Below are 16,125 nucleotides of genomic sequence, written 5' to 3' on the forward strand. Positions count from 1 at the left end.
AAAATAAAATTTGCTAAATTAGGAAAAAAGGGATCTAGGTTTGATTAATCAAAATAATAACAATAAAAAGCAATTAAAAAATTAAAATTTATAAATAAATCATTCACATGCATAGAAGAAAAAAAAATATGATATCAAAAATGAATAAATAAAATATTTAAGAAAATAAAAGATAAAAAAATAGACTAATGCAGGAGATATGGCCCATTCATCGAAATTGGTTACATGCTTTACTTCTCTCTTTGATTCGAATTAGCTAAAACCAAAAAATCTATAGAAAGAGATAATTAAAAATGAAAAAACCCAATTTTTTAGATATGAGAATAGAAGAAAGATAGAGAATTTTTATGAGAAAAAGATAGAAGTAATCTTTCATCACAAGTTGCAATGATCTTTAAAAAATGTGATAATTAGTTTAAATAGACATAGAAAGTCATTAATGCTGCAGTAATTAATTCCTTAATTGTAGGGATTATTATAGTAGATAATTTAGATATTAAAGGCTATATGAGATAATAGCGTATTCAGTACTGTAGTTATTAGGCAGAAACTAAACTCATCAGAACATGACACGTGTCCTTATGTGATCTCTGTTTTAGTATTAGACTATTAGATATAGATTCATCATAAAACCTTTTTTCCGTAAAAACAAACCTCCCTATCATTCTTATGGATCATTTTTTTGAAAATCTGTTCGAAATAAATACTTATTTTTAACAAAAAATTTAACATTTTATCTTACACATAGAAAAGTCAAAAGTTCAAAACTACTAAATAAATTTTAGCATATAAATTTAATGCAACTCTCAAAGAAATCGTCTCTCACAACAAATAAATATTTACCAATCATATATAAAACTCAAAAACTCAAAATTAGCCGATGCAGTTTTCATAAACAAAAACTCCAAAACATTCCAAAGAAAGTGGGTTAAACCCTTCGACGATACTGCTTCCTACAAATCACTTATTGGAAGGCGGCAGCCATAACCGCACAAGGAAAAACCTTGAGAAAAATGAAGAAACCTGCTCATCAAAATCAAAATCAAAATCAAAATCAAAAAACAGACGACGACATTTTCGCATCATGCACCTTTGCAAGTCTTGGTCTTCAACCTTCCTTATGCGACCAACTTCGAGGTTATTCTCTTTCTGTCTCATCTTCCTTTTCCTTTTCTTAATTTTTCATTATTTTTTAATATTTTTGAAATTTTCTCATTGATAGAGAGATTAGGTTTTGAAACTCCAACACAAGTTCAAGCTCAAGCAATTCCTGTTATCTTATCTGGCCACCATGTGTATTCTTTTTCCCTATTTTACAAGTTTAAGTATTAAAAATTTCTTTTTAGTTTTAATTTGCGGGTTTTATTTATTTCCTGGTTTTCTTTAATGGTGATGATAATAGACTTGTTAATGCTGCAACTGGGACTGGTAAAACTGTTGCTTATTTGGCTCCAATTATTCATCACTTGCACAAGTATGCGCCTCGAATTCAGAGAGTGGATGGAACTTTTGGTATGCTTATTATACTTTCTTCTAACTTAATTCTTTATGGTAATTGTTTGTACTTTTTGTTTTTTGTGTGGAAATTTTGACCTTGTGTATGAATTTATTGATTTTGGTCTATAAAGTGCTAAGGTCGGAGAAAGAAATTCAAAGTTGATAGCAACTAGAATCAATGTCAAGACATTCCATTAGAGAAAACGCCAAAGCTGTTAGCAGTTTAGCTTGAATGGGTTTGTTGTTAATGTTTGTTGGTTAAATACTATGCGTCATTAGTCTAGTCCCTTGAACATGATTGGAGGTTTATTGTCATATGATTATGCCAATCTCGATTCTCGACTCTTCAAGGTTTTCTATACACTCGATCTCGATGTCCACGTCACCTTTGGCGTACATCTTCTTCTAAGCTTCTCAAAGTTCCAATTTTACGTTTTTCTTACTAACAATTTTCCGTTCACATAACAATGTAAATGGCTTTCTCTAACAATGTAAATTTCTTCCTTTAGATTTTGTGCTCAAATTCTATGAATTTATGTATATTCTAGTAAAATATGTAACTACCAAATAAGATAAGTTGATGAACAATAGTTCTACAAGGACTGTAGCAACTATTAGAGACATGAGGTAATATTTACAAATGTTTTAAGTTCTATTATTAGACTTCTAAGTAGGTTGCCCACAATACTAGGTATACCACCCTATTTAAATTCGACCTTAGTGAAAAAGTGTAGTTATCACACCGTATCCAGTTATAACTTGTAATCTTTTGGATTTTAACTCTAGTTTCAAATTCACCATAAAAGGTAGTGTATTAGCACAAACTCATTTTTGGTGAATCTTGAAATTTATAGAAGCATTTAGCCCTCTTAACATTCAAAAAACTGAAAATCATTGTCTAATAGTAGATGCATTATATGTTGCTTCTTTTATGCTGCTTCATGCTTTCCACTTTGACTAACAACTATTAAGTATTGTTCTGGTTACTGTTCCTCATCCCTATCATCTTTATGGAATCCGCTCTGGAATATTAACTAGTAACGACTCGTGTTTTCTTACTACAAGATTTTGTGATGCTCTAGCTGTCTAATGTGTTTCCCTGATGCCTTTGCCATTTGCCGCTTCATTCTCTAATTGTCGCTGACCGTGAAAACAGCATTGGTACTTGTACCAACGCGTGAATTATGCATGCAGGTTTATGAAATTTTACAAAAGCTGCTGCACCGATTTCATTGGATTGTTCCAGGATACATAATGGGGGGTGAGAATAGGTCAAAAGAAAAGGCGAGGTTGCGGAAAGGTAAGTACTAAGCTTTTCTCGTGTTGCAAATTGTGATGATTGGATTGTGTGTATTGCATATCTAGATATATTGGGTATTTGTGTAGTTTGTAAAGCTTAAGATGCTATTCTGCCTAATTGTTTCTTGGCAGACTATTCAAATGATAATTTATTTACATGTTGAGAAAATAAATAGTAAATATAATAGTCAATTTATTTAAATGTCTTCTTGCTATTGATCTTATTTTTTTTTCATATTGTAATGATTATAGATGGTCAATATACTCTTAATGAAAGCTCTACCTACCAAGGTGTAACTCTTTAGATAGTTTATAGATAGATGCACAAAGGTTTCATCTTGCACACATGTTTTATTAGCATTGGTGATTAGCTCTAAATTATTTTAGACTACACAAACATGCGCATAGAAAATTCATATAACATACCATCATTGAGAGAAGAATTCCTTTAGTGTCTTTTGTCAAATGTAGCATTGATGTGGATAAGTTAGAATTACGGGTTGGAGGCCACTAAAATATTGTTCATCATCATTATCAACCCAATATCCCGCTCGAAAATAGGGTCTGGATGAGGGAAGGTAACGGACAATCCATACCCTTACTCCCTTGAGAGGGAATATTAGAGGAAAGCGGTCAATTTTACCTCCAGAAGGTGAGAGCCTGTATAGAGAGGAATTGATTAGCACTATTGCTTGGAGATCCAAAATTACCCGCAAAAGAACTAAAATTGCCAAAACAAAGGTTGGGATAAAATAATAGACTCGATGGGTACAAAAAGAATAGGGGTAGGTAAGTAAACAACTAGGCATCAAGGCAAGAGAGACAACTAAAGAGACTTTTACTTGTCTAGAATGTGAATCTGGTGTCTCCAACTATTCCTATTCCTAGTCAGGTCCTCGGAGAGGTGCAGTTCACTCAAGTCGTCCTTAATTTGCTCAACCTACGTTTTCTTAGGTCTTCCTCGACTCCTCTTACACTCCACTAAAATTTTAAGTTATTATTATTCTTTTTATTATTATTATTATTATTATTATTATTATTATTGTTGTTGTTGTTATTATTATTATTATTATTATTATTATTATTATTATTATTATTATTAGTTTGATAACCCGGGTATCTGGGGCAGCTTTCTAGGCCCATGAAGTTAACGATCAGGTTAATTTTCACTACTCGTAAGGGAACTCGAACATGTGACCTCTAGATATTATCCTAGAGCTCAACCAGTTTGATAGAAACAGATGCTTTTGAGAGATTGGTAATGTGGATGTAATTGTATTGATTTATCCAAAAGGAATGCAATGTAGATAGAAACATATGCTTTTGAGACGCTTGTTCACTTCCAAAAAGAGTATGAAACTCTATATATTATGTGAATACAATTTTTCGATTCCTTTATTTATTCCCCATTTACTTATGTATATTAGTTTTCCCTTTCCCAAACTATTCATATGGTTTCCATTGGGTTTTAAATCACCACGGGCATTCATAATTCATGAGAAGTTACTTCCTTTACTTGGTTTTCTAGGAAGTGACTATACTATTTGGTTAACCATGTGATTATGTGAATATAATTGACATATGATTTTACAATTATCTAGGGGGATATGATTGTCAAATTCTTATGTTTCATAGGAATTTCAATTTCTTTGGAATCCTTATTTCTCATGTTCTTTAAGTTTTTTTCAATCAATATAAACTCATTAGACTATGTCCCATGTTTTTGTATTTCCAAGGGAAATAACCTCCAATCAAACAGCTAGAGGTTGTTAGGTTGCAAGTTAAATCCCTTGATATTGTAAATTCATAGGAAATAGCTTGACAAGATTTTGTTTGGTTGACAAAAAAATTTATAGCTCGTCTTGTATGAGACCGTCTCACCATGAGACGGGTCCATAAAATAGTCCATTTCTTCAATTGATTACTTTAAGATCATAAGTAATTGTTTTAAGATTATAAGTAATCACTTTAAGACTATAAAAAGTAATTATATTAAAATTATAAGTGATCACTTTAACGTTATAAGTGATCATTTGAAAACAAAATATGTATATTGGGCGAACCCAATAGAGTTGGTCTCACCGTGAGAACGTCTCATTTAAGAATTAGTGAAAAATTTGAAGGGTATGAAAATTGAAATTTCAAAGAAGTAGAAGTTTTTAAGCAGTGTAGAAATTGAATAACTATGCCCCCCTTGGTAATTACAAAATTCTGCATCAATTATAAATTCCAATCTATTCTACGCCATTGATACTAGTTACAACTAGTGAGCTAATTCACTGGATTTTACTAATATTTACGGCTATGACTAGTCCAGTTTGTTACAACTGGTAGCAAAGCACATCAGAAGACTTTTCGCTCACTTTGATGGATTGTAGTTTGCACATGAGGAATATTCACTCAATGCACTCCTTCAACTCCCTTTTGATGGAATACTCACACCTCAAGTAGTTGGACAACAAACTCCATTATTTCACTCGCCTAAAAAAACTATTAGTTTTTCTAACTGTGGCTTCACTCACCAAAGAACAAATAAAGTTTTGAACGGAAGCTATGAATTTTATTCTTTCAAATCTTATCTGATTACCTAATAGGGCTATGCATTCATAACTATATTTATCTCTAATTCTACCAAGTAATGAAGTGCTGAATAGGTAAACTCCTAAAACTAAATCAAACGCAATAACAAGTCCTACATATATACAAGTAGTCGTACGGATAGTTGGTTTCCTTGCCTACGTTTGTTCGACATGCGAATAATACTAGTGCCCATTAAACTTGTGTGACTAGAGACTTCTTCTTGCACTAGGAATAGATTGTTTGCTGCCCATGGTGTTCACTTCACTCGCCAGTTTCCAGTTCTATTTGCTGCTGCACCCTGGCTGCTAGCTCATACCATACGCTGAGCAAAGGACTTGACTCTGGGTACTGTGACTGGGTGCTGGGTGTTGGGATTGCACATGGGGCGTCTAGTTACACGCTGATGCTGTCTGCATCTTGACAAGTCTACTAGTTGAGTGATTCTTGGAAATCTGTGCTAATTTTACTCCCTTAGTTTGATTTCTAACGTGTTTGTGCTCCTTTGATTTTAAGTTTGTCCAATTTTATTGTCTGCTCTAGTTACTAAATGCTTATATTGTTTATCAACTTTCTCCATTTCAACTATGCTAATTTCATTCATTAATTTACTGCTATTTAATTTTTTTAATACTCAATGCGAAACGACACTTGGGGAAAGAAAAGAAACTTATTTGGATGACTCGCTTTAAATGCTGAATATCCCATTCTGTCTCAACTCTAGAGCAATATATATCGAGATATTCCACCATGTTCATACACACACACACACTCAATATTCATTTGACATTGAAATTCCAAGTGATAATTGTTTCACTCTACTGTTATATGTATTTAGTGATTCTGGGGAATTCATTGCTTTGATATCTTTGTGGAAGGCTATTTTTTATTTGTTTGAATGATTGACAATTAATCTCCGGATAAACTTCGTTAACTTCTTTGTTCGTAATAGGATGATTTTAAAATATCGTTGTAATCGTTTATGAATTACATCGGCATGTGATGTTAAATGTGAAGTATTTAACAGTAAAATTTATCCTGTGAGGCAACTGGCATTGTGGTCCAAAAATAGGTCTATGAGTTTATGTCTCTATGACTAAGCAGTATGCATTGGTGTTCTCAGATCACTGTTTTTTTTACTTGTTAGTTGCTAGATTTGTTTATATTCTCGTTTGCATATTTAGGTATGCTTGATTTGGATTTGGATGTTTCATCGAAGATTATCTGATGTATGGGAATTTCAGGTATAACTATACTTGTTGCAACTCCTGGCCGTCTTTTGGATCACTTAAAGAACACATCATCATTCTTGCATACAAATTTGCGTTGGTTGATTTTTGATGAAGCAGATAGGTAATCGTAAGCTCCTTTTGATAATTCATAATGTGCTATAAGATAGGAGATAGCTGATTCTGCGACATCATCTACCTTATGGATGAATACATTAATTTGTTCAGGATATTGGAATTGGGATTTGGTAAAGAAATCGAAGAGATACTTGATTATTTCGGCTCAAGGAAGCACAACTTAAGCTGTGAAGAAAGTGGTGGTTCTAAAATTTCTGACTTTCAAAGGCAAAATCTGCTTTTTTCAGCTACCTTAAATGAGAAGGTCAACCATCTTGCAAAAATTAGTCTAGAAAATCCAGTTATGATTGGTCTTGCTGAAAGGAAGGTCCAAAAAAATTCATCTTCCAAGCATTTTGGCTCGGTAGGATCTGAGGAGGTAGATGAGGCAGAGCACTGTGTGAGAGTTGTAGACTCTTCAAGTGGAGATTACAACCTCCCATCTCAACTAATTCAGAGATATGTCAAAGGTAATTATGACTCCAAGGTTGATTTTGAATATTAAGTAGCTCAACACAACAAACTCAATAAACATTATTGTCTCTTCAGTGACCTGTGGTTCACGGCTTGCAGTTCTTCTTTCTATTCTCAAGAATCTTTTCGAAAGAGAACCTACCCAAAAGGTTAGCATTTGTTTATCTTTTCTACCGTTTTCTTGTACTTCTTGTGTTGATCTATATCTTCTTTTTTGAAGATATGTTTTATGCAATTTTCTTCTGTTGCCATAATTTATCTTTAATTATCTTTTTAATTGATACTTTCAAGTCCCCCCTTCAACTCCAAAACTCCTAGAAAGAGATTAGAACAAAGGCATTCATTACAACTCTGTTAAGGGAGTTCTGTATGTACATTGAGGACCTTTGACATTCAAGTATATGCAGAATCGGTCCGAGGAAATAGCTTTTATGATTTTTTTACTATGATTTTTTATATATTTACTGTTCGGTTATCAATTATTTCTGAAGGAACTCCCATTGAGTATATCTGGAGGTAAGTATATCTTATAATTATCAGTTTCTCTCTATCTGACTTCTTTCTCAAATTTTGTGCTTTATTATGAATTTGGAATGCTTCTGTTCAGCTGATAATTAGATGTTTAATTCATTCTGCTACAATTTTACAGGTCGTTGTCTTCTTTTCATCTTGTGATGCTGTGGACTTCCATTATACACTTTTAAAGGAGTTTCAGTGGCCACAGAAAGAAAACAAAGAGAAACAGCTTTTTATGAACTGCAAAACTTTCCGCTTACATGGGAACATGGAGCATGAGGAGCGAAAAACTACATATCATGCCATCAAAACAGAAAAATCTGCGCTTCTTTTATCAAGTGATGTTTCTGCGAGAGGGTTAGACTTCCCTAAAGTTAGATATATCATACAATATGATTCCCCAGGAGAGGCGACTGAATATGTTCATAGGTTTGTCTATATTTTATATTGTTAATTCGTGTTTATTTCACTGGTGATCTTGCCTCTAAAGATCTATTTGTAGTCTGTAGTTGTTTCTCATATCCACGTGCAGGATTATGTTATACAAGACTTACTAGTAGACCTATTTATTGTATTGATTTGACACTATGAGCAAAAGGTTTGTTATAAGATATCTTGAAAAACACCATTTAGATTTTGTTATGGTCTGAAATTCAGTAGCTCTTATAATAGTGTCAAAAAGAGCTTTTCAAGTATTAAATTGTGGAATGTTAACCTAAAAGCTTAAACCTGTCTGAAAAATAATAGGTCTAACTCATAAACTTTGAAGTAGAACTCAAATATTAACCAAATTTCCAAAAAAGGCCGGGTAGATCAGGTTTTGATCGGGTTATCAGTTTGTTCAAAAATTGAAAGATCTATATACACGGGTGCAACTACCAGGATTTTATGCTTAAAATTGTTTTATGCCCTTCTTTTGCTACTCTTGTGGTTCAAGTTTTTCTTTTCTTTTTTTTTTTTTTTTTTTTTTTTGCATGGATTACTTGTCTGTTCTTATGTCATCTGCATTGTTCAAATAATTCTGTTTTTTTCTCTACTGATAAGTGTCTTCGTTCTGTATGCATAACTATATTGTGTTCATATCTTACGAGTTTAATGTTGGGAAAGGGTGTTGATTTTCTTTATGACTGTTGATCCTAAACTTTCATTTGCTCTTACTATGTGTGATGCAGGGTTGGTAGAACAGCTCGCTTGGGCCAGAAGGGAGATTCATTATTATTTCTACAACCCATTGAAACGGACTATTTGCAAGATTTGAAAAAGCACGGTGTATCGCTAACAGAGTATCCACTTCAAAAAGTGTTGGACAGTTTCCCATTATATGGTCAGAAGCACCTCGCAAAAAAGTTTATTTCAGTTGAGATGCATCCTTGGTTAGTGGCTCTACAGAAGGCTCTGGAGGCATTTATATCTGCTGAGGTATTCTGTTGACTAGCTTCTTCTCTTGGTATATGCTATATATATGCTTCATCTCTTGTTATAATCCATTAATCTGTTAAAATCTACATATGTAGATGTTTTTTCTTCATAATTTATACTCTAAAATAAATACAAATCTTCAAGATTAACGAGTCAATATTTTTGTGGTCATTTTATGATATATTTTTAGTTGAGATTACTCATATAATCTTGTGTTATTTTTTCGAATCAGCCTAGTTACGGAAATGATTACGGTTTTCATGATCTATTAGTCAATCACCAAGATCAGGATTGCCTCTGGTGGCTTCCTGTCATACATGGCATATTCCTAGGGTCATATATAATGTAAAAGAATAAAAGTTAGTTAGAGTTGTATTTTAGGTTGTTATGTAATAACTAGAGAGAGAAGTGGAAACACATAGGAGTATTTGGGAGGCTCGAACGGCCCATACTTAGGAGTGTTTGGGAGACTCGAACGTCCCATAGTATCATTCTTGTATTCATTAACAAAGATTGTTTTGATTACCATCTTGGCTGATCTGTTACACTTCCCTATCAGTATAAAGGGATATGTTGGTGGTGGGCCCAAATATTATAACCTTCCCCTGCCCTGCCCCTTGAGGTATAACCCATTTAGTCTTATGCGGTAGCTGCCTAGCTAGATGGTCGATCCGTCAAAAAAGAGACGAATCTAGTTATTTATAGTCGATAATAACCCTGAACTTAAATGAATAAAAAAATGTATACACATACAGAAGCCTATCCAAGGAAAGAGTGGCTGCTTCTTTGAAATGAAGTCTAAAGGAAGTGGATCCAAAGCCTAACCTAAAATTTTGAAGTAAAGATGTTGGTTGACATGCTTTCAGACCATTCATTGATTTGTTCTTGGCTTGTGCTCTAATCTTTGCTATGATTTCCTATCGGAAGCAGCCTCTATTTTTACGAGGGAAAGTATGCATATACCCCGTGGCCTGTATATGGCAGCCACTTTAGTGGCATTGGGGAAATTCGATGTTGTTGACTGCCTATTGGTGACCCAGATACGTAAAAGTCTTGTATTGCTGTATAGGATAACAATAGGTTTAATTTAAAATCTAATCAACTATGACAAACCTCTACTGTTTTATTGTATCAAACATAGTTGTGGATCAATATTTCAGGAGTGTTGTTTTGTATTGTCCACTTAATTGGCACCTTGTATATAAACTACTGTTGTATGCAATGCTAGCATAAAATGTATAGATTTTTGTTAGTTAATATAGGATTTGATCCTCGACCAATCCTGCAATTTCAGATCTGGCAACCTTGGCTGAGAAGCAATAATAGTTTCAATGATCAGTAACACTATAAGTGTTGGATAGCATTTAGATGCTTGGATTGGGGTTTTAAATGTATGATCACCTTAATGGTTCATTTGATACAAGGCCATGAAGGTCAATGAATTCAGTTGTAAGTTTGCCTGAAAAATTCCATATGAAAATCCATGGCAATGCATCTTGAACTTAAGAGATTTTTATGTTTGATGTTTTGGGTATTTTAGTTTTCATGAACCCTCAAATTTTTTACGACCAACTCTTCTTCACTCCTTGTTTGGTAATTACTTGTAATGACAATGAGGTGTTAGTCTGATGGTAATTCATAATATCAGATATTGTATACAGAAAATTTCATGCAAATTCTCTACTGTTCCCTTAATAGACAACATTACATTGAAGAAAAGCCGTTATAGTTGTTTCTTCTAAAACTTTCCTAGCATATTAGGTGTTCATGTATTTCTTCAGTACAGCTTTCTTGACCCTACCTACCTCTCCTTGAAAAAAGGAAAAAAGATAACTAGTGAATTATTTCAGTCCATCAATATTGTGAAAATGTTTATACCCAGTTTACCTCGGACTGATGTAAAATCCTGCTGTACACATGTCAGGCAAAGCTGAATAAGATGGCAAAAGCCGCGTTTGTTTCTTGGGTTCGAGCATATACAGCACATAAAGCAGAGTTAAAACGGATATTCACGGTGAAGAAACTCCATCTGGGTCATGTCGCTAAAAGTTTTGCTCTGAAAGACCAGCCCTCTTTGGTAGGGAAGTCAGTACACAAGCAGATAAAAAAGAGGAAAAAGAATGAGCAGAAGCAAACAAGACAGTCGAAGAAGCGACGGGTCACTATTAACACATAAATGCAGATTGAAAGGACGTATTCACGTAAGGTAGCAAATCTTCTTCATCTTTCTGCTGGCAACTCGGCAGATAATGCAACTTATACATGGCATTGCATCAAGACAAATTATGATTTATAGGGCATGTGATATGTTTGCTGATGTGGTCAAGATGAGGTCCGTTTTCTTTTAACTTATCTTTCCCCTATTTAAAGCTACCTGGTTGGCTTTGACAATGATTGAGCCAAGTTCCAAAGCTACTTTCAACTCGTCAAGCCTTTTCGGCATCTTCCTCTAGTTGGTCCCAACGATTCTACAAAATAGCCACGTACAGCATTTTGTGGATCTCATGTATTTGGTATCATCCCCTTGTTCATACACAGCGACGTTGAAATTTCATTTTTAGTTAAGCTTGGTTTATATTGCTCATTTCATATGATTGTAATATATCTAATTTTGTTTCCCCTCTTAAAGTGAAAGGGACTACACTTACTTGGGGGTTTTATTTTTTTTTTATACTGATAAAATCATAATGATATGTTTTAATTTAGGTTGAACCCCACAAATTTCTGGAGTTTTCGTTGTCTGTCATTATTGGGAGCAAAATCTAAGATTGTAGTCCCACTGATCCCCAGGGTTTTGGTCCACTGCTTAAAAGGGTTACTTAGGAAAGGAAAAATGTGGTCACAAAAGGGTTACTCCTATGTATTTGGTATGAAATCATAACGTGGAATGTTTCTGCACACTTCTATGTTAAAAAGATTATGCTTTCTCGTTTTTATTAGCCTTAATTTGTGAATTTGGGTAACGAGATTTTAGGTTGTTTTTGGAATTTGAGGGTGTTTGGCAAATGACTGTTGATTGTTTGTTTTTTCATTTTGACGTGTTTAATCAAATGAAATTGTTCTCTATTTTTGTTGACCTAAAAGCTAATAGAATAAACCAATTGTTTAAGAAGATATTTGAAAAAATTACCTGAAAGCGAGTTAGCTATGCAAAAGCAATGAAAATATCCAAATTGTTTATAGAGATGCTTGAAAAAATTACCTAAAAAGCAAATTAGCAATGAAAATATCCCACAAGAGAAGTTTTTTGTTGACTTGAAAGTCATTTTTTTGAACTGCATGAAAAGCTATTTACTAATTTTTTTTTGGCTTTTTAACCGATTAATTAGTCAAAAGCCAATTAAAAAGTAAACTATTAAACATCCTCTGTATCTTTGGAGTTTTGACTCAATACCAAATTAAAGTTGCCTGGGTTTGATATTATTCTGGAACTTATAATTCTTAAATTGTGGTTTTCTTTGGTTATTTACTAATTTTATTTCAAAAGCCGCGAGTATTAATATGCTTTTTATGTCTCGTTGAGCGAGCTCATTACATTTTTTGTTTATTTTGCTTGTTTTGCTGCCATTTTCTTTTGGAAAATGATTCAAACTACTTCCTTTAAATAATATACATATTTTTTATACACTCGGTTCAAATTATTTAGATTATACTTGTATAAAAAATTTCCTAACTTAGGAAAAGAATAATGTTGAGTTTTCAATTTTACAACCAAGTCTTGAACAAGACAAATTTACTAGCGGGATCAAAAATACTTGGTATTTTTTTTTAATTCATAAGAACTAAGATAAGAATGTAAGAGACAAAATTTACGAAATTTCTTATATTATATTCCTTATTACGAAAGAAGAAATTGTTGCAGTATTTTGTGATGGAAGAACTTTCCATAGAATTTTGTTTGAATTAGAGTACATATCACTTTTTATATTTAAGATGTTAAGTTTATTTTTAATTTAATTTTTATTTTCAGCCTATTTTATAATAAAAAAATAAAAAATTAAAAAGTAGTATTATTTTGAGGAAAATTTAATTTTAAAAATCTCACTTTTTGGTCGTTTTTTAAAAATCCCACATTTTGATTATTTTTTAAAAATCCGACCTTTATACTGCGTTTTCTTTTAAAACTCCGACCTTTTGGTTCTTAATTTGTTTATTGCTGAATTTTGCAAATAATTTAATGAGGTCAGTACTTTAAAAGAAAACGCAGTATACAGGTCGAATTTTTTGAAAAAAATAATCGAAAGGTGGAATTTTTAAAAGACAAAAGAGCAAAAGGTGAGATTGTTAATAACTAGTAATCTTTCTTTTTAGTGATAACAATAGTTTATTTGCGATTAACGTTGTTAGTAACCAGTAAACATCATTTGTACATGCTTTTCTGAAGAGTAGACACTGCTCAACACCGATCTTGTCTTGTCTTTCAATTACTAATTCAAAAAATCAGCGATTGATACTATACTTAGTTATTAATCCAGGTCAAAGAGGCCATCTAATCTGCAATTAACACCACATTGAAAATTTTGTTTAGCGTCAATCCATGTCATTAGAGAATGATTACTAACTTTATACATTAATTAATATTATTATAAGATTGAATTAATAGGATTCCACTTTAAGTAAAGCATGATTGGTTTGTGAAGGAATAATTAGTTGTACATTACAATAGTATATACTTCCATAGTCTTCATGAATTTGCAACATGAAATGATACACAAAGATTAAAAAAATGGTTGGGATGGATATTTACAGGGTGGTCTCATAAAATTTGGGGTTTTTGTGCCAGTTTTGTCTTATAGATCTTTGTAATTTAAAAAATATTAAAATACTAGTATTTGATAAAATCTCTCCATTAATTTAATTTACTATCCAACTAGCCAATATATAAGTTTTTAAATGAATGTGAGATTTTTTTAAAAAAGATAGCATAACAGAAGTCATTAGCTTATTTCTTATTAGCTTATAGATTTTGAAATAATTAATAATATTTGACTCTTTATTACTTCATTACTTTCGTCACTCGTGTAAGTAAACATGTATTTACGGTAATTGAAATAATAAAAAATTAAGTACAAAAATAGATTCTTGAGGCGCTTTGATAATGGGCCATATACTGTAGACTTCTTTGCACGTGCTAATCCACACTATCGATATTTATAATGTTTGATTACGTTAGAAGAGAGAATAGTGTAGAAGAGAATTAAAGACACTGGTGACAACATTTCTATACAAGAAAATGTTGAAAAGTCTAAAGGACATATTGTGGGTTACATGATTAAGACCCAATTAATAATATAATATAAGTCATTCCCTTAATTAGAGGCTTTATGGAGCATTTTAACTTGTTAATTTGGTTTTAATGATGTATGATAGACTCTTGAAAGATGATTAAGACAATGCCGACATTAGGGTTTAATCAAAGAAATTATAAGTACAGAAATACAGTACAAACTAACATTAGGACCCATAAAGCATTGTGTCAACCCTATTCGTTGATTTTTTAATTAATTTAATTAAATGTAAAGTCTTGTTTGTATGCAATGTTGCAAACTTAAAAACAATTACTTAAAACAATTATTCTTATGAGAGACTGTCTCTCAAAAAGACGACTTCAAAATAAGAAGTTCATATTCTTATTTTCTTTTTAATTTATATTAATTAGGTTCTTTAGTCCATATATCTGATGCGTCTCTCGGAGAGACTGTCTCCTACAATAATTTGTGAACTTGAAAAGTACTATATCTTGCACCATGTCCACACAAATATAAGCTTACAAGAGTTCTATCTTTGATTCTATTTTAATCATACCATATAAAATTGTTCGTTTTTGTTTTTTTTTCTTCTAAATTATTGTGAAGGGAACAAAGAGGTCTCTTTTTTTAAAAAAAAAAAATTCAGATGATTCACAGACTTTTATGGTTATATGATTTTTAAAGAACCATACTTTTAGAGAGGGAAAAGAGAAATAAACTCTCAAACAGTCCAGAGAACTAGTAGTTTGTACTTTTTTTGTCCCAAAGAAATAATAACCTCAAATATGAATCAAGATCAAGAAAAGTGGTATTTGACATGATATATTTAGTAATATATTTTCAAAATGTTAAGAATTTCTAATTTTCTATATATTACTCAAAATATTACAGATCCTAATACTGCAATAGATAATGTTAAATCAGACTGGACTTATTGTGAATGTCAGCATTTTAACGGAAAGACATTAGGTGCACACACTTTATAAGCCAATGAGATATATAACATCCCAAAACCATATGGTAATGGGAAGAAGGACTCCAATAACTTATAAAGTGTGCACTTCATATTTAATTTGTTAATTTAGGATAAATCATCCCAACAGACAACGTAAAAACATGAATCTGAGATAAAAAAAATAGAGAAATAATAAGTCATTCTTTTTCTCCACAATCCACAAGAAAATCTCTTTTGAATATAATTCTAAATATAAATAATCCGACAAAAGTATTAAATCATATAAAAAGTTGTTTGAGTGCTATTAAAAAAAGGAAAAAGTATCAGATTCTATTAAAATGATTGGTTGAAAAAATTAAACACAATCCATCAATAAATTAATAATACAAAATAACACTGTTAATGAATACGACTTAAATACGAATAGTTGGTATCTCAAATTACTATCATTTGATTATCTCCTAATAATAGATTGATAGGATTAAGACACTTTCCCATAATATCTTATGATAATTTTATTATTTATTTTGTAATTTTTATATTTGAAGTGATATACAATTATGTATTTTTGCATAATGAGTCTTATACAAGTCTATATAATCAACTTAAGATCGTAACCGATGACTTTGAGGTTATAATCATCACTTTAAAACTATAAAAATTTAATCACTTTAAAATTATTAGTGATTAATTTAAGGTTATAATTTGTCATTTTAAGATAGTAAGTAATCAACTTAAAATTATAAATAATCGCTTTAAAACTATAAGTGTACATTTAGTCTCATAATTTAGG

The 16,125-nt window shown here is 31.9% G+C and overlaps 1 protein-coding gene across 4 annotated transcripts; it reads left to right on the plus strand.

Annotated features, from left to right (window-relative positions):
* Positions 1–867: 867 nt before the first annotated feature.
* On the plus strand, positions 868–11,849 carry LOC130814899 (DEAD-box ATP-dependent RNA helicase 17). Of its 4 annotated transcripts, none has more exons than XM_057681160.1 (10): positions 868–1,137; positions 1,223–1,295; positions 1,403–1,512; positions 2,654–2,797; positions 6,618–6,726; positions 6,831–7,189; positions 7,269–7,342; positions 7,843–8,138; positions 8,882–9,128; positions 11,053–11,849. In XM_057681160.1, exons 1-10 carry the CDS (start codon positions 1,014–1,016, stop codon positions 11,302–11,304), a joined length of 1,788 nt encoding a protein of 595 aa, XP_057537143.1. In that variant the 5' UTR covers positions 868–1,013; the 3' UTR covers positions 11,305–11,849. The 4 variants fall into 4 exon arrangements, with proteins under 4 accessions (XP_057537143.1, XP_057537144.1, XP_057537145.1 ...); XM_057681161.1 differs by having other exon boundaries at positions 7,293–7,342; XM_057681164.1 differs by having other exon boundaries at positions 1,071–1,137; positions 2,692–2,797.
* Positions 11,850–16,125: the final 4,276 nt, after the last annotated feature.

This window comes from Amaranthus tricolor, chromosome 6 (genome assembly GCF_026212465.1).
Source record: "Amaranthus tricolor cultivar Red isolate AtriRed21 chromosome 6, ASM2621246v1, whole genome shotgun sequence".
NCBI classification, from domain to species: Eukaryota; Viridiplantae; Streptophyta; class Magnoliopsida; order Caryophyllales; family Amaranthaceae; genus Amaranthus; species Amaranthus tricolor.

Bases quoted from the DNA above. Each gene is read 5' to 3' on its own strand.
- LOC130814899 (XM_057681160.1), top strand. From the start codon at position 1,014: ATGAAGAAACCTGCTCATCAAAATCAAAATCAAAATCAAAATCAAAAA. The intron at 1,296-1,402 runs GTATTCTTTTTC...TGATGATAATAG, and splicing joins ATCTTATCTGGCCACCATGT to ACTTGTTAATGCTGCAACTG. The intron at 6,727-6,830 runs GTAATCGTAAGC...TAATTTGTTCAG, and splicing joins ATTTTTGATGAAGCAGATAG to GATATTGGAATTGGGATTTG.